The 23,474-nt window shown below is 40.7% G+C and overlaps 4 protein-coding genes across 8 annotated transcripts; 3 read left to right on the top strand and 1 right to left on the bottom strand.

Moving 5' to 3' along the window:
• The first annotated feature begins 2,415 nt into the window (after positions 1-2,415).
• Aatf (Apoptosis antagonizing transcription factor) lies at positions 2,416-4,107 on the top strand. The gene is made up of 2 exons (XM_064697529.1): positions 2,416-3,818; positions 3,889-4,107. Exons 1-2 carry the CDS (start codon positions 2,509-2,511, stop codon positions 3,989-3,991), a joined length of 1,413 nt encoding a protein of 470 aa, XP_064553599.1. The 5' UTR covers positions 2,416-2,508; the 3' UTR covers positions 3,992-4,107.
• Positions 4,108-4,496: 389 nt separating this feature from the next.
• Positions 4,497-9,429, bottom strand: homer (protein). The gene is made up of 7 exons (XM_064697737.1): positions 9,269-9,429; positions 7,396-7,684; positions 6,837-7,330; positions 6,697-6,775; positions 6,371-6,643; positions 6,178-6,312; positions 4,497-6,118 (listed from the first exon to the last, which is right to left on the bottom strand). Exons 1-6 carry the CDS (start codon positions 9,271-9,273, stop codon positions 6,205-6,207), a joined length of 1,248 nt encoding a protein of 415 aa, XP_064553807.1. The 5' UTR covers positions 9,274-9,429; the 3' UTR covers positions 4,497-6,118; positions 6,178-6,204.
• Positions 9,430-9,778: 349 nt separating this feature from the next.
• On the top strand, positions 9,779-19,689 carry Liprin-alpha (liprin-alpha). Of its 5 annotated transcripts, none has more exons than XM_064697518.1 (15): positions 9,779-9,964; positions 11,082-11,369; positions 11,429-11,530; positions 11,596-11,922; positions 12,048-12,149; positions 12,870-13,037; positions 13,096-13,215; positions 13,982-14,110; positions 14,509-15,438; positions 16,123-16,736; positions 16,796-16,998; positions 17,054-17,161; positions 17,228-17,547; positions 17,879-17,995; positions 18,060-19,689. In XM_064697518.1, exons 2-15 carry the CDS (start codon positions 11,121-11,123, stop codon positions 18,147-18,149), a joined length of 3,579 nt encoding a protein of 1,192 aa, XP_064553588.1. In that variant the 5' UTR covers positions 9,779-9,964; positions 11,082-11,120; the 3' UTR covers positions 18,150-19,689. The 5 variants fall into 5 exon arrangements, with proteins under 5 accessions (XP_064553588.1, XP_064553585.1, XP_064553589.1 ...); XM_064697515.1 differs by having other exon boundaries at positions 13,982-14,122; XM_064697517.1 differs by lacking the exon at positions 9,779-9,964 and adding an exon at positions 10,015-10,135 and having other exon boundaries at positions 13,982-14,122.
• A 1,316-nt stretch (positions 19,690-21,005) lies between these two features.
• mtm (myotubularin) lies at positions 21,006-23,259 on the top strand. Its single transcript, XM_064697810.1, has 2 exons — positions 21,006-22,691; positions 22,758-23,259. Exons 1-2 carry the CDS (start codon positions 21,146-21,148, stop codon positions 23,081-23,083), a joined length of 1,872 nt encoding a protein of 623 aa, XP_064553880.1. The 5' UTR covers positions 21,006-21,145; the 3' UTR covers positions 23,084-23,259.
• The last annotated feature ends 215 nt before the right edge of the window (positions 23,260-23,474 follow it).

Raw genomic sequence — 23,474 nt, 5'->3', positions numbered from 1 at the left:
TATGCATGAATGTATTAGTGTGTGAGTGTGTGCAAGATCTGATTATTTGCACACCTCACGCACTAACACCAGCAGAACGGCCAGCGGAACGCGATCGGCAGCTTACAACACTGGCAGCCAACCAGCCAAACGCACACACCCGTAATCGTACACGTACAAGCGTGATGTTATCGATATTTCATCTGATTCCCGGCGCTGTAACTAGCTGTACTCGGACTCGTATTTGCACCGTGCGGCGTACAGGAACTGACTGAAATGGCTGGGCGGCTGCTGGGGCAGCTGATGCTGCCGCCGTGAAATCGAAATCTCGACAACAACTGATAATCTTATATGAAAAAAAAAAAAAACTGTATGCGACACAGCTGGCGCTCCTATATGTGCATATATATATACTTATATATAGTTGGCAACGCTGTCCGGCTGGCCGGGCATTGATAACAGCGGACGACCCCAAATTTGGCACATGTGTTCGTGGAGCCCGCCCGCATAAAATTTCACATTTATCAATGCGTCGTATGCCGCTGTCTCTCTGTCAGTGTGTGTGTGTGTGTGTGTGTGTCAGTGTTTGTTATTCAAAGTTCAAAGCGAGTCTGTCTATTCGTCTGACTCCCGAAACGCTGCGCTTATCAATGCGGTACCGTGAACGTGTCTCAAAAAAAAACGAAAAAAAATATTAAAAATATTAACAAGAAGAAGCAGCAGCTTGTGGCGTTATCTGCGCTCTGGCTGTGTCTGGTGGCGGCACGTCTTGACTTTTCCACCAACTTAATGCGAATAAATCGAAATTTGAGTTGATAGTAAAATAAATTCAAAAAATACTGCGTAAATATTATCCTTTTCCGGCAACACTTGTGTTAACTATGAACGCCCATTGGCGTCTGTTTTGTATCGCAATACTGCAATTTTCAAGGTTAACCATTTTGCCCATTTTGCCGAGTCGCAATTTGTCAACATTTCATTAATATAATGAGCACAAATTGCTCCCAAACAATAAAGGATTTCAAGTTCATGTTCATATTCATGACAGTTCATAGCCCGCTATTGTATGCTACGAATGTACGGGACTTTGTGCAGCTGCTGCTGGCTTTCCTATATACCCTATACCCTATATACATGTGCGTGTGCGACTCGTTATCAAGATGCACCTGTGCCGATAAGGCGGCATTTTGTTGATTCTAATGAGGGAGCGTGTCGCAAGCCTGGATTTCATTCTTAATGCACGCAAGTGCATGCAATTGACAATCAAATCTACTTATGAGCATAACAATTTAAGGATTTGTTAATGATGTGAATGCGTTATTTAATCTTGAAAATAACTTGCTTAAACTTACTTTTTATTCAATAACTAACCAACCCTTCAGGATAACTAACGACCCCTTCAGAATGTGGTTATCCTCATATATTAAACTGTTCCGCTTAAAAGTATGCAGCACTTTTTTTTAAAACTCAAAATCCAATCCGTTATAAATTTTATAAAGAATTGTTACCTAATTATTGTTAAGTTTCCTTGTTGTTTTAAGTTAACTATTATAAAACAATTATTTTTTAAAAGGCAGTAGCCCTATGGCTACTTTTACATTTGACTGACTTGAGATGCTCCCATTGCAATGCGTTTCATCATTGCGTTAAAATTATATTAAAGAAGGCAATACAGTCAAAATTCTAGGCAAGAGAATATTTCGGGCTCAAAATATACAAATAGTAAAAGGGAACACAGTCGTAATTCCTAATTTAAAAACACCCAGGATGTAAAGTACAACATTTATAATTTTAAACAATTAGGGGATACCCTGAACCCTCTTCTTCCAACAGGCGATAGGTATAAAATAAAAGATACTTGATATATATATACTATTCTAGAAGCTACATGTCAAGTTTTGTGATATCGATATCGATTTTTATCGATTACTTGGAAACGGGGCAAGTTATCGAATATCGGAAATAAACTCGATCTGCGCGTGTACTACTAGGAAGACCTACAGCTAATTTCAACTCTCTGGCTCTTATAGGTTCTGAGATCCTTGCGATCATACATACGGACGGACGGACATGGCTAGATCGACTCGGCTATTGATGCTGATCAAGAATATATATACTTTATGGGGTCGGAGATGCTTCCTTCTGCCTGTTACATACATTTGCACAAATACATTATACCCTGTTTACCCATTTTTAATGGGTTCAGCGTATAAACATATCAAAGCTTATTTGAATGCAAGATTTGTACAACTTTCTACAAGCCGCTGTTTGTGTTTTTCAAATCTATTAAAAGAGAAAATATATGAACATTTTACACAGCCATTTTTATTGTTTAATTAGTTGGCAGCGCGCTGATGCACACTTTTATCGATAGCAGAACGTTTCTTAGATATCGATGAACGTACTTTGAACTAGTTCAATTACACGCAGGCTGGAATCAGTTCAGAGCTCAATTATACTTTCACGTGTTGCCGCTGTTCGCAGGTTTTATTGTTTTTATGCGAACTAAATGAAAGACTGAATAAAAGAATGCTGCGCAAATCGAAAAAACAAGCACCGACTGTGGCGGAGAAGGTGAGCAAACTGCTCGCCCATCCCAACGATAGCGACAGCGATAATGATTCCGATGTTGATGTGACCACCAAAGCGCGCGTTGTGGACTTTGAGGATGAATACGATCTGCCAGATGCGCGGAGCACAGATTTTCGCAAGCGCAATGTAAAATTGCTGTCCGAGCAGAGCGAACGATACAAGGGAAGGATAAGCAGTCGCAAAGAATTTGAACAGGAGTCGGAGGAGGAGGACGAGGATGGCGAGGAGCTGGCGTACGAAGAGAGCGACAGCGAGGACGAGGAAACATCGACTTTACAGGCTACGAATGGTAAACAAAGTGATGAAGGTGATGATAGCAGCATGGAAGATTCTGAGAATGAAGGACAGCAGGAGCAGGACGATGATGAAGACGACGACGAAGAAGACGATGACGATGACGACGAGGAGAATGACTCAGAAGATGCTGGCTCCGGCAACGATGTCAACGAAATCATGCCCAAAACCAATCAACAAGCCGAGGTACAGAAAGGACTCTGCGTGCAAAATCAACTCAGGATTTGGGAGCGCCTGCTGGAGCTGCGCATCAATACACAAAAAGTGACCAGCAAGGCGAATCAGCTGCCGTCGCCGGAGACACTAAAAGCGCTCAGTGAAAACAATGACGAACTGAAATTGGTGCTAAGCGAAGCGCAGGAGCGCAGCGCCAAGCTGCTGGAACAGCTGCTCGCGCTACAAGCGGCCCTCACGGAGCAGCACAGCGAGCTGCGGCAGTCCGTCAAACGTAAGCAGCCGGCGGATTCGAGCACGGAGGCAACCGCCAGCAGCAAACGGTATGCTAATGCGCTGCAAAATAATTTCGAAAATATGCGAAGCTATCGCAACGAGGTGCTGCTCAAGTGGGATGATCGCACCAAGCTGTTGACGCCCGGCGCGGGCGTTAAGCGGAAGACCTTGCAGGAGGATTACGATATCATCAAGAAAATTGACAGTGCGCTGGCCAACCGAGAGGCGCTCGTCGAGAAATCCCAAACACTTAAAAACAATCAACAACAGCCGCAGCCGAATGCTGGAGAGGATGCGGAACCAGCTGCCAATGGCCAAAGGCAGCGGCACATTTACGACGACAGCGATTTCTATCATCAGCAGCTGCGCGAGCTCATCGAGTATAAGGCCAGCAGCACGTCCAGCATGAGCGACATAGCCAAACAGTTTGTGGAGCTGCAGAAGCTGCGCCAGAAAATGAAACGGAAAGTGGACACCAGGGCCAGCAAGGGCAGAAAATTGCGGTACGCGACTCAGTCAAATTAAACTATTCAAAATTATTTATTTAACTTACCCAATTTCCTCAACTTGCAGCTATGTGGTGCACAATAAGCTGATCAATTTTATGGCACCCAACGAGGCCAGCGACTGGAGGGACGACTCCAAGGCGGAACTCTTTAGATCCTTATTTGTTTAAATTACACATTTACGAATATGCATATTGCAGATTGTTGCCTGTTATCAAGCGTTGTTTAAGGCAATTAACAAATTTATAGCGAAACAAATTCTTAATTATAAATCTTTTAAAAGAAACTTTGTGTTTAATTTCACGAGATTTAAAATGGTTTTTCGGCTTCCTCTTTTTGGGTAGCTGTATTTTAAGAACCTTCAATCCTTTGTGGGATAAGAGTTTGGTTTTCGACATGCCTCTAGACATAACTGGAATCAGTATAGAATATATTATAATTTGTACAATATAGATTTATATTCGACCCAGTATACTTACGCAGCTTAAGATTAATGTAAAATCCAGAAAACATTAACCGAAAAGTGCTGAAAAAAAAACAAAGAGAACATTTTTAATTAAATGGTAAATAAATAATGAATTAGATTTTCATCTTTAACATTTATCAATTATATCTTAAACAATTAGATTATAAGCATATTTATGTTTATACTTTCCCAAAAGAATTCCGCCTTCGTTTTTGATTTGAATCATATCGAATTTTATTTTTATTTATTTCATATGCTTGTGTTTGCTTTTAACTGCTAAATTTTGTATGTTCAACATTTGTTTCGTTTATTATTTGATTTTATTTACTTTTTTAAACTGGGTAATTCATGCAAAAAACGAACCGGTCAAATTGCATAACAATATGGCTTCAAGATAACCGTTTAAGCGTTTTTTCCCATTACCGTTTCGCCTGTGGGAGGGGACAACGTGTGTGTGTGTGTGTGTGTATGTGTATCTGTGTGAGAGTGTGTGTGTTTGCGGTTGTGGAGGAGGGGAGATTGCATATTGATATTATTTGCTGTTGTTCATTTGATACATATATAATATATATGTATTTATATAGATTTGATTTGTTAATATATTAAACTAGTTTTCCACTGATGCACGTACATACTTGACTTGGTATTCGTTTAATTTACTTTGCTAGTTTCGTATTTTCTTAATTTTCATTTATAAAATTATTATTCTTTATTTGATTTTTAGTATGCTTCGTCGTCTAAGTCATTGTTAGTTAATCTTTGAATTGCAATAAATAAATTATAATGCAATGGGGGTTGGTATACAAATTTGCTAATTAGCTTTGCAGATATAGAAACAAATAGAAATGGATTACGAAATTGCATAAACATATGTGCAGTGTATACAAATTAATAAGACATACATAAATATATAAATAATTTATACGAAAGTTTGAGAAATACCAAGGGTTACAGTTTTCAAAATACTTGAATGCTTTCGAGCACATTTTCATAAAATAAATATTTGTATTTTGTTCGTCAGAGGATTTCGATTCATTGTCAAGCTCTCATTAAAAATTAATTAACAATTAGCAGAAAGAATTACAAAATATAGAGCACATAATATCAATTATTTTGTTGTGTATTTTATATATATATATATATTGCACTTGAATGCGTACGAGAATTTAAAACTTGCTTTCGACTTAATTGCTACCACGACACAGACAAATGCGTACAATTTTGAAATGAAACGAATACTGGACTTTTTGGACTTAATGGGTTTACCGAAAGATACACTAAATACATATACATATAAACCTACAATGAGTGTGTGTAAGTGTGTGGGGGCGTGAGTTACTGTTGTTTCCGTTTTGTTTTTGTATACAAACTACCAAATACAAAGATTACAAAAAAATGCAATGAGTCGTCTGAAAATTGGTTTCCTTTTGTTTCCCTAATTGTTAATGGAATTTTTCAGCAACAGGGGCAGCCCAGTTTTGGTTTTTGATTTGGAAACGAGTATGGTGGCAGTTTTGGTGCCAGCAGCAGCAGCGCCACTGGAGGCAGCTGCATCAGTGACAGCAGAGCTTGTTGCAGTCTGCAGCTGTCGCTGATGCAGCTCCTGCAATAGCGCTGAGTGTTTATCCAACGCCTTCAGCTGTGCCGTGTTCTGTGTCTCGTAGAGCGACGATTGCAGCTGTGTGTGTATGGATGTGACATTGGAGAGCGTGCTCTCGGCCTCAGCCGTTAGAAAATTGCTTAAATAACGTTTGCTAGTTGTTGTTGTTGTTGTCGATGTTGTCGTTGTTGTTGTAGTGGTTGCCATTGTAGTCTGTTCCTGCGCTGAAACCTATATAAAAAACCAATTGAATTATACGTGTGTTGACAATTAAAAGTTGAACTCGCAACCTTTCTGTGTGCACCCAACTCGGCGTCTCAAGTGCACTTGGCGGGATGTATAACATTCTCCATATCCTTTTGCACCGCATATAGCTCCGACAGACTCTTGGCGAACAGCACATTCAGTTCACTCAACTTGGCCAGCTGCAAATGTTTACATTAGTTAATGTACTTGGTTGATTTGAGTATATAAATAAATTACTGTTTGATCATTGCACTTTTCGCGTAAATTCATGTTGGCCGTTTTAAGCTCTATTTCATGCTGCAGCAGTTCCGCCTGCAGCGTCTCAGTGCGCGCCTTGAGCGCAGCCACCTCGCGACGCAATTCATCCTCTGTGGCGCTGCCAGCTGCGGAGCCGGCACCACCAACGCCCCCGCTCACACGCATCAGTTCCATTTCGCGCTTGAGGCGTATGTTCTCCTCCTTGTAAGTGTGCAGCTGGCGCTTCCATTCGTCCACATTAGCCGTCGATTCCTGTGGGAGTAGGCGTTAGCTTTAAGCAGTAACAAATTGGAAATTAAACGCACCTGCAAAGCGCTGGTCAGGCGTATGTTATTGTTCTTCAAGGTGGCCAACTCAATTTCCCACTTCTTCGCATTGGCGCAGCTGTCAACACATAAGTGGTAAAATTATATTAAAAGGAAGAAACATCATAATATCAGCCCACCTTTGCGCCAGTGCCATTTTCAGACGTTCGTTTTCATATTTGAGCTGTTGCTCAGCCGTGGCGCCCGCACCAGGTCCAGTATGCATGCCCACAATGCTGCCACCAGAAGAGATTGTAATGCCACCGCCACCACCGCCGCCGCCACCGCCGCCACCACCACCGCCGCCGCCAGCGGTAACTGTGGCAGCGCCCATGCCCAGCGTTGGTTGCGGCGAAGGCGTGGCCGAGCCAATATCCTGCTTGCCATCGCTAGTGTTTAACAGCTTATGCGAGGGACTATCGGGATTGGCATTCTGTGTATTGGTATTACTTAAATTCGGCGGTTCCACGGTGTGTGGATCGATGTTGGTGTTATCATTTTGAATGGCGCCCACAGCACGTCCTGAAATTGGCGATGTATTCGCCGAGGTGGTGGGCGTAACCGCATTGGAGCCATTCGCAGATTTCATGGCATTTTTGGTGGCCTCCTTGACCTCCTGGAATTTTTCCACAAACTGGAAATAGAAAAGGTATTTAATGAAAAGATTAAAACTCCATATAGAGAAACACACAAACACACCTTTGTCAGCTCCGCCTCGGAGGAGAAACCAAGTCCATAAACCGTATTGGCGCGCACATCGCTCCATTGTCCAAACTTTTGTGATGTCTGTGTGAACGTCATGCTGGGCGTTATTGTTGAATTGATGACCGCCTTGGTACCTTCCACGCTGATGATCCGATATAGATTTCTTGAGATATCATAGAAGAAGCTCACATTAACCGCCTTCATGCTGGCCGTGATCCATGTCCGTTTCGTTTTCGGATCAATGTGAAACACGTGCGCCTGGCAAGTGAAAATCGGTTGTTCGCTGTTTGTGCGAGATAAACACAGGGTAAAGGAGGAGTACCCGGCAGCAGCACCCACAGGTGATTAATTAAAAATTCCATTAAAATTCTTGCACGTCGGCTTAATATTTAATTTGTAAACTCGCTTGCTAAGGAACAGCAGGAGGGAGGAGGGGGTTGGTTGTACAATTTATACATATGTGACCAAGTTGCTAATGCTACAGGCTGAACTTTATAGGGCTACGCAAGCTCCTAATTCAGATGGCAATGTAAGCAAGCTATTAGATTACAGTGCACGCTCGCTAAGATGTTCAAGTTTTAATTAGCCAAAATTAAGTTTATATAATTCGCGAGTGAATAATATTTAATTTCACTTGACGTTCGTCAACTCATATCAAGTTTTTAATTTTTTTGAGGCACAATTATTTGATTATTAACTTTTTTGCAATATACAATATTAAACAAAAAATTGAAATTTTAAATATTAACAAAAAATAAATAATAATGAAAATAATTAATAATTATTTCAGTTATTTTAAAAAAATTTTATTTAATTTAAATTAAAGTAATTAATAATTATTTCAGTTATTTTAAAAAAATTTTATTAAATTTAAATTAAAGAAGAAAAATGTTTTTATATATATTTCATTAAAATTATGTTTTAAATTTTTCAAAAATTATATATATATTAATTTAAAATATTTGTAATGACTGAACATCAAATTACTAATCAAAAATTATTTTGTTTAAATGAAAATAATATCTCAAAAATGCTCAAAAACAAAACGGTGCAATACGAGCATAGTTCACTGTACTTTTCAAATTCTCAATCGACAGCTCAACATTTCATTTTACTGTAGATAGATAACATAATTTGTTAATTTGTCTGTTTTAGATAACGTGCTGATTGTTTAGTTAGTATGGGTTAAATATGTGTAGCTCAAGTATAACAAAAGCGGCTGTCATGGCAACAACAAATATGTTGGGGGTTTAAGAGCTTCGGTGAAAATAGATTGTCATGCGTTGTTGTTGTGGTTGTTGTTTCTGTGTTTGTTGTTGTTGTTGTTGTAGTTCTTATTGAAATTGTCGGCACCGTGTCATTGGCATTGTTGTTCTTCGTGGTGTTTGTGGTAGCGTTGCGGGGTGGTTCCGCTAGGGGGAGCGGGGGGGGGGGTAGGGTGGGTTGTAGGGGCTGCCTTGGCGACTAAATTGCATTATGCGCTTAAGTGTTTTGTAGCCTCGTTTTGATTTTGCTCAAGTTTACTGAACACACACACACACAAACGCATGCACACCTACACCCACGCAAACACACACACACACGCATACACTCGCATAATTGGTATCGACGGGCGGCGTTTGTCAGCCTACACCTACAACTTACGAAGAGCATCAATTCACATGGTATATGGCACAAATTTACACCTTCGACGACGCTCGCTACACCTCAGCCTAGAAGTACAATAACAACAACAACAACAACAGGAGTAGCAGCAGCAACAACAAGAAGAAGAAGAGGAAGCATCAGCAGCAAGGAAGACGTCGGCGTCGATTTTTCACACAATTTGTAGCATTTGCAATCCCATTAGAATAATTTGCGTACTTACCCCATTGCGTTTGTTTGCTGCAGCGCTCAATTGTTTTGTATGGCAACACGTTAACACTATGCTAATTGTTTATTTTTATTAATTATAACACTAAAAAATAAAACACAAACGAGGCGCTTGCTCTGTGTAAAAACTGTAGGCAATGCGGCTAAAACTGTGAGTGATGTTGCTAAAAAAAAAAGATGCGAGTAATGTTACAATAACAGCGCAATGTTGCCAATATCGTGGTATCTTACGATATGCGCATGTAATACTCGATAGGTGATGTGATATTGAAATTGCATCGAAGCGGCAACGATGTATGAGCACGACTCATTTTATTAATTTAAGTTATAGGATTTCATTTAATTTCTTAATATAATTAATTAAACTAATTTCTTTAGCTTTGAATATCTAAAAAGCCGTGGGCCCCAGCGAATACCGATAAGTATAATCGTAGGTAGCCAGCTACCTAGCCAGATAGTGTAAAATATACAAAATATTGAAATTAGGTGGCAGCACTGGATTTTTACCTAAGTGGCAACCAAAAAAGAAACGAGCTGCGTTTTTTCGCACATAAAAATCAATCGGAAATAAATAAAACTTGCTACAATTGCAACAATTAAATAGCTTTATATGCAAAAGCTAAACAGCAACAAAAGTTGTTGTTGTTGCTGCTGCGCTGTCGCCGGGCGATCGATCCTTGTTGGCTACGGGGTACGTGTTTGCGCCAGGGAGGAAGGGAGTTTTTTGCTCTTTTTGCATAAAAGCCGTCCTCTTATGCTCAAGAAAAGGCGTTTTACCAATCATAAAACGCACCGAGTGCCGCAGCTGTTAACCTGCGACTCTTAAATTTAATGTGTTTGCCATAATTAGTGTTAAATGCATGTGAGAAACATTCATTTAAATTACAAAAATTATTATAAAAAAGAAAAAGCTGTGCATATGTGTGCGTACTGGCATGCCTGTATGTATATACATGCATGCGGTGTGTATGTGTGCAAGTGTGCTTGTGTATATACATATGTGTGTGTGTACGTATATGTGTTGGTGTAAAAAACTTGTTATCAATGCGGCGCCTATGATAAAAGCCTTATTAGACATGTTCAGTGTGTTGGTCCAATTGGAATGTATTAACCCATTACGCGGGCGTGCCTCAAGAGGGGAAAAACTCGGCATCAACAAGAAAAATAAATAACTCCGGAGCGTGGGCAATGCGTGGGCCTATAACCGTTTTAGCTGCGTGACCAGCGACTCTTAAGGCAAATTTTATATATATATTAACGGTTATTGTTATTTTCAATTAAATTATAAACTTTTAGAACTGTTTCAATAATATTGTTTATAATACAGTTGAGCAATACAAAAATCGGTAATACCGGTTCATGCCGGTAAAAATAATTGCGATCGGAATTATGAAAAACTCCTTTTTTCGGTAAAACTATGCGGCTTATATATGATATACCTATGGTATTTATGTGCATATCACTCCGGAAAATATGTCCTTCAAATTTAAATATATATAAATTTAGTAACATATTTTGGTGTGTACATTCCAATCTTTAAAATTAGAATACAATGCGAAACAAATGTGTGTTGTTCAAGAATTAATCCTTAATCCTTGTATCAGAAAACGTTTTATTAAATGTAACTAACTACAAAACAAGAATATGCTGTGGATATACGAAAATTGATGTATTGCAAAACAAATTTAGTTAGTTGACGAACTTAAAAGTGAGTTGATATGGCAACTAGACCTTATAACCGTAATAGAGTGCTGAAGGTTTTTTAAACAAAGTTATTCGAAATCTGATTAAAATTGGTTTGCTTACAGTCTTGCATGCGTGCCCGTGCTCTGGTGGCCAACTAAATAATGTGGAACATGATGTGCGACGTAATGCCCACAATATCGGAAGACAGCATATCGCAGCGCTCGTCGCAGTTCAGCGGCGAGGATGCCAACTTTGAGCAGCTCATGGTCTCCATGCTCGATGAGCGGGACAAGCTTATGGACAGCCTGCGCGAGGCACAGGAGAGGCTGGGCGAAACGGAGGGCAAGCTGCGCGATGTCGAGAAGGAGCGCGACAGCCTCCAGCGTCAGATCAATGCCAATCTGCCGCAGGTTAGTTCAAATAAACACCAACATGTTAGAAAGCTGCATTTAATGTTTGATCTTGGCAGGAGTTCGCCACGCTCACCAAGGAGCTGACGCAAGCGCGCGAAACCTTGCTGGAGCGGGACGAGGAAATTGGTGAGCTCAAGGCGGAACGCAACAACACGCGGGTAAGCTACAGCTAAGCTTCAACAATATCCGATAAATCTAAATAAGTTGTATATTATTATTACAGCTTCTGCTGGAGCATTTGGAGTGCTTGGTGTCGCGCCATGAGCGTTCCCTGCGCATGACCGTGGTTAAGCGGCAGGCGGCCGCCCAAAGCGGCGTCTCCAGCGAGGTGGAGGTGCTCAAAGCGCTCAAATCCCTGTTCGAACATCACAAAGCGCTCGACGAGAAGGTGCGCGAGCGTCTGCGTTTGTCCATTGAGAAGAACAATGTGCTGGAGGAAGAGCTGAACACAACCAAAGAGGAGCTAAACCAATATAAAACGGGCGCTTTGCAAGCCGGCGGCATCAACTCGGCCGGCAATGCGAGCGGGGAAAATGGCATCAAAGAGAAGGTGTGTGTGTGTGCGTGTGTGTGTGTGCGTGTGTGTGTGTGCGTGTGTGTGTGTGTGTGCGCGCGCGTGTGTCTGTTTACCCAATCAAGCGTGTATTTTACATTATCTACCTTTTGTTGTTGCAGCTGGCGAGCGGCGGCGGCGGCGGTGGAGTCAATGGTGATGCCAGCGAAATAAATGAATATGCGGCCAAAACACACGAGCTACAAACGATCATTGAGAAGCAGGTGAGGGCATCGCAGGGTTATCACAACATGATTGCCAACAAGTCGCACTACCTGTATAGACAATACGTTTAAAGCAATTTATGACTCACGTCGCGATATTCCCATGCGAAATTTCATTGTTGACAAAACAAAACAACTATTTGCTAAGATAAGGTTTTTCGTTGTTCGAATAACTAATTAGTTGAGATTTTTAAACGCTCTAAATTTGGCCAACATGAAGTATTTGAATCATTACATAAACTTTGTTTTAATTAGGCATAGAAACTAAGGCGACAAACCGATCATATTTGTTTACTATTACAACTTTTAAGCGCAGCTCTGTCCAAAAGCTTAAATAACTTGCATTTTATCATATTTGGGAGTTCCCAATTTTCGGTAGAGATCAACGGTAGCTGCAGCTTTAAATAATGTTTTACTTAAAGCGGGCTATGTTAATTGAATTTATCATTGTTCTTTATTTTACTAAAATTTGATGACAAAGCAAGTCTGACTAATTGAGCCTCAAGGCGGAGTAATTGCCCCGAAGGCAAACAAGTTTCAGTGCTCTTTTTATATATATTTACGAATTTTGTTGAAAGCAAAACTTGATTCAAATTAAGTCAAAAATAATCAAATAAAATTTAAGACAGACTTTTAATAGATATTTTTTAGAATAAAAATACTTAAATGTCATTTACTATTTGCACAAATTGACAATTTAAAACCCTTTTCTACTTTTAGACCTCGGAATTGTCTCAATGGCAGCGTCGCGTCTCCGATCTGAACAGCAAGATCAATGAGCTGGAGGAGAATATGTCGCGAGTGCAAAAGGAGCACTGCAAGGCGCAGGATCAGTGCTCGAAGCTGCAGCGCGATCTGCGCGAAAATGTGGCACAAAAGGAAGATCAGGTGCGTAACCATAATATAAATATATAAAAGTATAGATAAATATAAAAATCATTTATAGGAGGAGCGTATAACTACGCTGGAAAAGCGCTATTTGAATGCTCAACGCGAGTCCACATCGCTGCATGATCTGAACGAGAAACTGGAGCAGGAGCTGCGGCACAAGGAGGCACAACTAAAGGTGCGTCTATGCATAAGCAAAATATGTACATGGAATTGGTTATGGTTTCAAGGCATGGGCGAATTTCATCAAATTAATCAAAACACTGCACTGCCAAACAAAATACCCTTTATATATATGTATTCATATGAAAGTTGCTAATGGTTTATTTCCGCTATTAATTATTGTGTATCTTAGCAAGTTTGGAAATTTATGGAAAGCGTTCTAAAGTCAGGAACTAATTAGGCAAACATAACATATCATGTGTCATTCGAAAGTGTTAATGAGTTTTGCTGTGATTTGCTTGTATTATTATTATTAGTATTTTTCAATTAAAAGTTATAGTTATGTATAACTCATTTAAAAATCATTTTATAATATATTTTTAAATAATTAGGGAAAAAATACAAGCCTTAGCATGTTGAACAGTACATTCAGAACAGCCTCTGTTAATTAATCATGTTAATAACTTCCAACTATTTAAGATAACAGCCAAATGTTATTAACAGCATAGCACAATTATTTTAATTGTTACTTTATCAAAAATAGAAGTGTAGTGTCTGTTATTTAAAGACTTTTTAACTTTTTGATACTACATTTAGTTTACAAGAAAAAGCTTGATATAGTCAGTGGACTTGTTTTTCGCCCATGCCTGTTTAAAAGCTAAAACTGTGACTAATAATGAATAATATATACCCTATCCATTTGCATTTCAAAAACCAAACTAATTGAACTACCCTCACCAAACCGAAACAAAAAATCAAAAAAAAACCATAAACACTGACAGCTGCACGAAGAGAAAATCAGCGCAATTGAAGAGAAACTCGAACTCTCTGAGCAAAAGCTGGCGCAACATGCCAAACTGCAGCCGGACATGGAGGAGCAGCTAAAGGCGCGCATGGAGGCATTGACAAAGGTAGGAAATAAGGTATGCACTCGAACTAATATGCGCGCCGACAGGTTCCATAAGTATAAACTCAAATTAATTTCTACAACTAAATTATTGATTCTTATTTGTGTAACGTTCTTTCAAACTCGTATATTTTTTTTCCAAAATCCAACTAATACTACTAACAATAACAACAACAACTCTACTCATGATTCTATATATAAACAACTCAATCTCTTAACTGTCCTGCACAAGAACTCAGCGCACCGACAACTGAACAAAAGAAACCTTCACAGAAACTCTCCTCACTCTTAGCTTTCATTACTAACATTTAAAACTAATTATCTTGTCTATCTATTATTATGACCAAATTTCACTCGATTGAATGTGCTTTATTAAACGATTTTGGCTGAACGCATTTGCAGGCTCAAGAACGTCATGGCTCGGCGGAGGATCGCATACGGGCCTTGGAAACGAATTTGGATGAGAAGAGCGCCGAGGTGGTAAGACTGAATCAGCGTCTCAAGATGAATGAAGAGCACAATTTGCGTTTGTCCTCGACGGTGGACAAACTGCTGTCCGAGTCGAATGAACGGCTGGAGGTGCATCTAAAGGAGCGTATGCGTGCGCTGGATGAGAAAAATGCACTGACCCAGGAGCTGGAGAAGGCGCGCAAGGTGGCCGAGGAGCTGCATCACGAGAAGAGCGAAATTATGAAGGAGCTATCCAAGACACGGCTCGAAATCGAGAACTTCAAGCGTCAGCTGCTCCAGCAAGAGATCGCCTACAATATACAGCAGACGGAGGCGCTCACCCGTAGCCTATCGCCCAGCAGCGTCGTGGATGGGGGCAACGCTTTTACCCGCAGCGCATCCCATGCCAGCTTCGAGACGCATTCGCTGCGACGCCAGAGCAAATCCCGTCTCTCCGAGGAGAACGCGCTGGCCCGCTCCATGGCCGAGCAGGAGTGGGAGAAGCTGCAAATGCAACAGGTGGCACACGCCCAGCAGCAGGCGTACGACTTGGTCGCCAGTGTGACAGATTGCGATGATAGCGATGCGCTCTATGCGGCTGCCACGGCGGATATGATGTCGCCATCGGGCCATACGGATGCACAAACGCTGGCCATGATGCTGCAGGAGCAGCTGGATGCCATCAATAATGAGATTCGACTCATACAGGAAGAGAAACAATCGACGGAGGCACGCGCCGAGGAGCTGGAATCGCGTGTCGGCAGTCTGGAGCATGTGAATCTATTGTCACGCGGCCGTTCCATGGACAGACAAAGTCCGCCCATGAGCGGGCGTAGTACGCCCAACAGTCCGCAGCGCGATTTCATGCAAAAATATCATACGGTAAGGATTCGATAATAGCTACGGAAATTTCTTATATATTCTTTAAGATCCAAATACTGGTTATAAAGAAATGACCTCCAGGAGTTCCCAAAAATGTAATCAATACGTATTTTGGGTGTTTCATAAATTCACGATCAGATGTGGTAAATAGGTGAAAACCACGTTAAGTGAAAATTTGTTTCTATTCGATTCAATTAACAATTTTAATGATCAAAGAACGTTATTTAAAGATTATCATTAAAAGTGCTAATTGGATGTGGTAAAAGGTCCCTAAAACTGAATTACTCTGAATCGTTTTTCGGCTGTTTCGTATTTCATAGCCATTCGTAAAAAATATGTGAAATTTTTTCTATCCGATTCAATTAACACTAATTCTAAGATCATTTGAAAAGTATTGAATTGATTTTAGTAAATCCACCCCGTTTTGTGGAAATAGGCGGTTTCAAAGTGTTATTTTTCAATTAACGTTCAATTGGATTTAAACTCAGGTTCAATGCATATCATAAAAATAAGAATTTATGAATATTGATCTATTTTGGAAATTTTAGTCAACGGGCGCAAAAGCCGGTTAGATTCTTAAGAAAAATCCTACTCGATTATACCAGTTAGCCCTTAATTAAAAGGGCACTTTTTAAGGGCACGTAGCTGGCTTCTAATTGTGATCTAACTATTTGATTGTTGCAGCTTAACTTGCCCGTGCTGTCCAGTGATGCTTCGCGCGAGGAGCTGCACGGCGGCATGTCCACCACCGGCGATTCAAGTTCCGGCGGCGCTGCTTCACCATTGACAGCACGCTCGATGCGTTTGGAGCGCGTCGCCCAGGCGCTGGCCCATAGCCAGGAGGAGCTGCGTCGTCGCACAATGGCGCCCGCTGCGTCGCCACACGTGAACGCTCACATGACGTTAAACACACACAGCTATGGCCTGTCGCCGCTTAGCTCCCGGTATGGCAGCCAGGAGTCGCTGCGTCACTACAACACGATGGGTTCCATGTCCATGCTGCAGACGCCAACGTCGGGCGTGTCAAGGGAAGCGGCCGCCGCCGCTGCCGTTCAGAAGAAGAAGGGCATCAAATCGTCGCTGGGACGGTTCTTTAGCAAAAAGGATAAGGTCAAGGGCGTTAAGGATACACTGCCGGACGGCTCGCCCAGCATGATGTCCATTGGCAATCTATCGATTGGCCTAAGCGAAGTGGATTCCAACTATGATGTCATGAGCATGACAGGCGGCATGATGCCGCGCATTGCCAGTGCACCGGGCTCCAAGATCAGCAGCGTTGACTACGGCAGGCAAAAGAAGTGAGTGTGGATCCCATTCAAATTGAATACCCTTTACTAACTATAAATATTCACTGCAGGGATCACGATTATCGCAACGATCTGCTGGGCGAGGCGATGAAAGCGGGCACGCCATTCGCCCTGTGGAACGGACCCACCATTGTCGCCTGGCTGGAACTGTGGGTGGGAATGCCCGCCTGGTATGTGGCCGCCTGTCGTGCTAATGTCAAATCCGGCGCTATTATGAGCGCACTAAGCGATACGGAAATACAGCGGGAAATAGGTAACATTCAAAGTGTATATTTGACCATTGCTTAATATCCTGTTCTCCTTGATAGGCATTAGTAATCCGCTACATAGGCTCAAACTACGTTTGGCCATACAGGAAATGGTTTCACTAACTTCACCCTCAGCGCCGCAAACATCCCGTACGACGTTAGCGTTTGGTAGGCCTATACAAAAAATGTAATTTGACGAACACAAAATAAAATGCGTCCTTTATCTATTTACAGGGGATATGAATCACGAGTGGATCGGCAATTACTGGCTACCTGGGCTGGGATTGCCGCAATATCGCACAACCTTTATGGAGTGTCTAGTCGATGCGCGCATGTTGGATCATTTGACCAAGAAGGATTTGCGCGGCCAATTGAAAATGGTTGACAGCTTTCATCGGACCAGCCTGCAGTATGGCATCTCAATGCTCAAACGCTTAAACTATGATCGCACAGAGCTGGAGCATAGGCGCAAGATGAGCGAGAATGGGCTCTGCGATGTGCTCGTGTGGAGCAATGAGCGTGTCATACGCTGGGTGGGCAGCATAGGACTGAAGGTGGGTGTTGGGAGCTAAGTTTCATCTATGGTTTTATTGATAAATAATATCCGGGACTAAGCGGACTAACCAGGACATAAGAAGATTTTGCTTCTGCTAGGTTTGTCGTTTTTTCGTTGCCTCTAATTCTCAATGAGATCAAGCTACGAAGGAGCGACAAAGCCTTTGCAAGCCCAGAGTCGATAGCAAAGTTTTCTGATAATAGTTTAAATTTACTAACTATTGGTTATTAAAACCTCAAGCTAACGAGCTTAAAGTTTAGACTACACTTAAATAGATCTCTAAAAACATTTGTTATATGATTTAAAAATGTAACTATGCTTTTCCCCAGGAATATGCCAATAACTTGCTCGAATCGGGTGTCCATGGTGGTCTGATGGCGCTGGATGAGGGCTTCGATGCCAATGCAATGGGCCTGGCACTGCAAATACCCACGCAAAATGCGCAGGTGAGCGCTTAAATTTGTATTTAACACAAATAATTTTTAATAATCAAATCAAATGAATTTGTAGGCACGCCAAATACTCGACACGGAGTTCAGAAACTTGCTGCAAATTGCCACAGATCGCAGGCCGGATAGCGAACAGCGCAGCGCATCCTGATGCAGTTATAGTCCGCCCACAACATCGGTGGATGAGTAAAACAATCTAAACTAACTTTCAAAAGAGAAAAGCCAGCACAGCGTCAATATTTCCTAAACGCTGCGAAAGACAACTAATAATGGAGCATATATATATTTATATATGAGGAATGAGGAAATGGAAACAAACAGACAAACAACTAAGCCACAAAATTCTAACAAGAAAGACGCAACGCAAGAGACTCCCAGGCTCAGAATATACACTGACTGGGCCCAATTCCCATCCCCCTCCCTCCTCCCCAGCATGATGCACGTCTAATCTATTTATATAAATACACACATGCCTACACACACACACACACACAGAAATAGTCATATAATCCATTACAAGACAATGTATACAAGACATAGCACATACTCTATATAGGAAATACGTACGTATACATACAAAGCGTGTATGTAAACAATTTGCACGGGCGCCCTGCTGCTAATGTTGTAGGCATTGTACAAGTTTTAGATGCTAATCATTTTTGTAATTGTTTTATTTTAATTAATATTTTTTTATAATTTTTTTTAACAATGTGACATATAATTTAGATTGTAATATAAATTGGGCTTGCAATAGACTAACAGTATTTTGTTTTAGCTGCAGAATATATATATATACAGAGATGCGTGCTTCGAACCAAATTAGTAACCAAACTTGATTGTTATATAATATGTTATTGACATTATGTACAGTTTATTATTTTGTTTAACGCTATTCAGTTTTTTAAATATATATTTACATATTTAAATATATATTTATATATACAAGCTAACATAGTACGCTTCACATATGACATTATGGCATGTTCTTTAGTTTGCCTTTTTGTTGGTAGAGTAATGCAAGGCGCTCCGATTCGAGTTTAATTCAACTGAAGAACAACATGCACAACAATCAGGCATATATAGTAAACAGCTGCATATATATATAATTTATATATACGCCTAGTTTAATATACACCCATATAAAGCTCACTTATATATACATATATATATATAAATAAATGTATAATTAACATTATCAAGCATACGTGTAACTAACAAGAAAGTATTATAGAACAAAAGTGAAAACGTGACGAGGAGAATAATGAATGGAGTCGAGAGAAGTTGAAGCAAGTCACAAGCGCCCATTTATCAACTATTTACATATGGAAAATCGAAATAGCAAAAAGAAAAAGCTTTAAAGGCAAACAACCCTACAAGTCTACATAGTACTTAGCCTTTGCATTAATAATAAAAACAAAACGAAAAGAAAAGAAAAGAAAGTAAGAAAACCTTAGGCATGCTACAAAATTTATATTTAAATAATTTGCAATAATTGTAATTGGCAAAACTCGAAGCTCGAATTGCAATCCCAATGTCTTGGCATAAATTTATAAATATGATATATAAATATTCACAAAGCATATCCATTGTTTTTCAAAACAAAACTCCCATTAATTCTTACGTTGTTAATTTAGTTTATACACATGTTTGCAAAGACAAAGGCAAGCAAATAAATGAAATTATATTATTTATATACCTTGTTCAATCATACTAACAATTTCCACACACACACATACACTATAAATATATTTGTAAAGCTCTTCTGTACTTATATATCCATATATACATACATCAAATATGTTAAAAGCACACAAACTGCCTGTTTTGCTAACATATTATTAGTTTTTATGCAAAAATGGGGTAATATAATTAAGTTTTTATTAATTTGAACAAAAACCAAAACTGCAACTAACGCTTTGTCTCTAAGTATATATATAATTTAACACACACATATATATATATACATATAAAAACAACTAAGAACTATAACTTCATTTTCAACTGTATTAGCAAAATTAAAAAACATGTTCGTAAGAAACTGCTAAGACAATACCCTAAACGTCAACAGGATACATTTGACTATATGAAATGAATTCTTCAAAGCAAGATAACTAAAATTTAAAAATATACAAGTGTAGCATTATCTGCTATTTAAGTAACAATCCAGGATAAGTGATAAGTTTCTTAATTTCTTCAAATTGTTTTTGGTTTTTTTTCATACAACTCTTTAAAACAGAAAAATGTCATTTCGTTTTTTAGTCACTAAAATGATTTCTGTTGATGCTTAGCGTATTTAATAATGTACGTAACTGTAGCATTAAAAACCAATATATAAAACAAAACTAATCTAAATTTATAAAATACTAACTGAAAAATTAAGTTAATTTGAACAAAAAAATATTGGTTTAATTGTTAACTTTTGTTGAAAATACATATTTAAAAAAAAAAAGGAGAAATACACTTTACTATAGTAAAACTAAATACAAAATCTATTATTATACAAGGAGAAAAAAACGAAACAAAACAAAACACATGCATATGTACATATATTTATATAATATTGTGAAAAGAAAAACTAACAATTTAGTAAAGGCGAAAATTCCGTTCAGGAGTTTTTTATATGTACCATATATATAAATTAAAATTTATTACAAAAAATATGCAAGTTTGTTTTGAAATATTTAGACATCAGTGCGGTAAAATATTTGACAATTTGATTTTATTGTTCAAAACTGGCGCCAAACACATGCTAATGTTAAGCAACAGAGAAATGTTAAAAAACAGATGTGATTGTTTCTGTTACGGCGATGTTAACATGTGCTAGCCGGTTAGCAGCTGATTAATTCACAGCCTACATTCGACTTTAATATTGTTACTTTCGTAATTTTAAACGACATTTTCTTTGGACGTCAATATTAAGTGAAAATAAAAATTTATATGTGGCAAACTAAACGAACAACAAACAGGAACTTGGTTCGTTCATTCGGTTTGCTGAGTTGTGCAATCGAACTTGTTCCGAAACGAATCGATAAGCAACTCGATTGTGAACAATAAACACAAAGAATATTTTACTCGATACAAAATTTGTTTACGCTCTAGTGTCCAATAAGTCAACCGAAAAAGTTGATAATTAAACATTCCGCAGCCATGGACGCCACAACAAGCCTAGCCGACAAGCTGGCATCGAAAACGGCCAGCAGCAATTCGCTGGACAGCAGCTCCAAGTCAAGTTCGCTTGGCTCCAAGCACGGCGCCGAGAATGGCGTACTTAGGGATACGCCCTTTGCTTATTTGGACGGCGAGGAGGATCAGGACCAAAAGAACGATGTCACCTATGTCTGCCCGTATCGCGGACCCGTCTTCGGGGCCCTAACCATCACCAATTATCGCTTGTACTTTCGTTCGCTACCGCTGCGCGACCAGGAGCCACCCGTTGTCGTCGACGTGCCGCTGGGCGTGATAGCGCGAGTGGAGAAAATTGGCGGCGCCACGTCACGCGGCGAGAATAGCTACGGCATTGAGATATTCTGCAAGGATATGCGCAACCTGCGCTTCGCCCACAAGCAGCAGAATCACTCGCGTCGCACCGTCTTCGAGAAGCTGCAGGCGAACGCATTTCCGCTCTCCTACAGCGGCAAACTGTTCGCCTTCGCCCATGCCGCGGCGGCACAACCGCCCGCCGCCAATGCGGCCGTGAGCGCCGGCTGGGATGGCTGGGCCGTGTATGAGCCGCTGGCGGAGCTGCGACGCCTGGGCGTGCCCAATGATATGTGGCGTGCCACAAAGCTGAACGAATCCTATGGCATTTGCGATAGCTATCCGGCTGTTTGGGCCGTGCCGAAGGCGGCCTCTGATGATTTTCTGCGTCGCGTTGCGCAGTTCCGTTCGCGTTGCCGTTTGCCAGTTTTGTCCTGGATGAATCCTCGGACACAGGCAACAATCACGCGCTGCTCCCAGCCGCTGGTGGGCGTTAGCGGCAAACGCAATGCCGATGATGAGACCTATCTTAGCTATATTATGGAGGCGAATGCACAGTCGGACAAGCTGACCATTATGGATGCCCGGCCCAGCGCGAATGCCATTGCGAACAAGGCAAAGGGTGGCGGCTACGAGTCCGAGGATGCCTACAAAAATGTGGAAATCAATTTCCTAGACATACACAACATACATGTTATGCGCGAGAGCCTGCGCAAGGTGAAGGAAGCCTGCTATCCCACCACCGACGACTCCAAGTGGCAGACGGCCATCGATAGCACATTGTGGCTAAAGCATATACGCTGCGTTCTGGCCGGGGCTGTACGCATTGTGGACAAGGTGGAGACGATGAGCACTTCGGTTGTGGTGCACTGCTCCGATGGCTGGGATCGCACAGCGCAGTTGACGGCGTTATCCATGCTGCTGCTCGATCCGCACTATCGCACCGTGCGCGGCTTTGAGGTGCTCATCGAAAAGGAATGGCTGTCCTTTGGCCACAAATTTCAGCAACGCATTGGCCATGGCGATAACAAGCATTCGGATGCGGATCGCTCGCCAGTTTTTCTGCAGTTCATCGACAGCGTCTGGCAAGTGAGTCAACAGTTTGTCAATGCCTTCGAATTCAATGAGCACTTTCTCATCACAATTGTGGATCATCTGTATTCGTGTCGGTTTGGCACCTTCCTGTGCAACACCGAGGCGGAGCGTGTAGCAGAGGGTAAGCTCTACTATATACATATATTTTTCTATGTGCAATAACTAATTTCTACACTTTCCCGCCCAGATCTTAAGCACAAAACAATTTCGCTGTGGACGCACATAAACTCCTCGCTGGATCAGTATCTGAATCCGCTGTTCCCCTCGTTCACGCACGGCCCCGAGCCCGTGTTGCGGCCCATTGCCAGCGTGCGGGCCGTGCGTCTCTGGAAGGGTCTCTACTGCCGCTGGAATCCGGGCTTGTGCGCGCCCCAGCACGGCTGCCAGCGTACACGAGAGCTGCTCTCCAAGCAGGATCTGCTGTTCAAGCATGTCAATGAGCTGCGCCTGAAGCTAAACAATCGCAGCAACAACATGCAGACGACCACACGATTGGCCTCGCCCATGCACTAAATAGTATTTTGTTTATGTTTACTTTCCTGCTCTAACTAGTTCCCATTAACTGTATTAACTACATAACTTATACATGCATTTCCATGTACAACACTATTAACGAATTGTTTAATCCAAATATTATGTGCATAAGCAGCAATACTAATAAATATATACATACTATAAACTAAATATAATTATATTCATGAAATGTTGTTTTCTGTTTTGATAGCCGTTACGTGCATTTAATTGTTGGCAAAGCGGATTTGAATTAAAACAACTGCAGATAATAAAAATGTGTTTAGCTTGTATGGAAACAAATATAAACATTTTAACAATTAACAAAACCTTATGGTGCAAAACATAATCAAGTACTTTCTTCATAATTATTTAGCTGGTGACTGTAACCCCA

Source organism: Drosophila montana, unplaced genomic scaffold (genome assembly GCF_035044405.1).
Source record: "Drosophila montana isolate Dmon_TW-CO22-7 unplaced genomic scaffold, ASM3504440v1 contig_402_1, whole genome shotgun sequence".
Lineage (NCBI taxonomy): Eukaryota > Metazoa > Arthropoda > Insecta > Diptera > Drosophilidae > Drosophila > Drosophila montana.
This window is presented reverse-complemented; position numbering and strand designations above follow the sequence as displayed.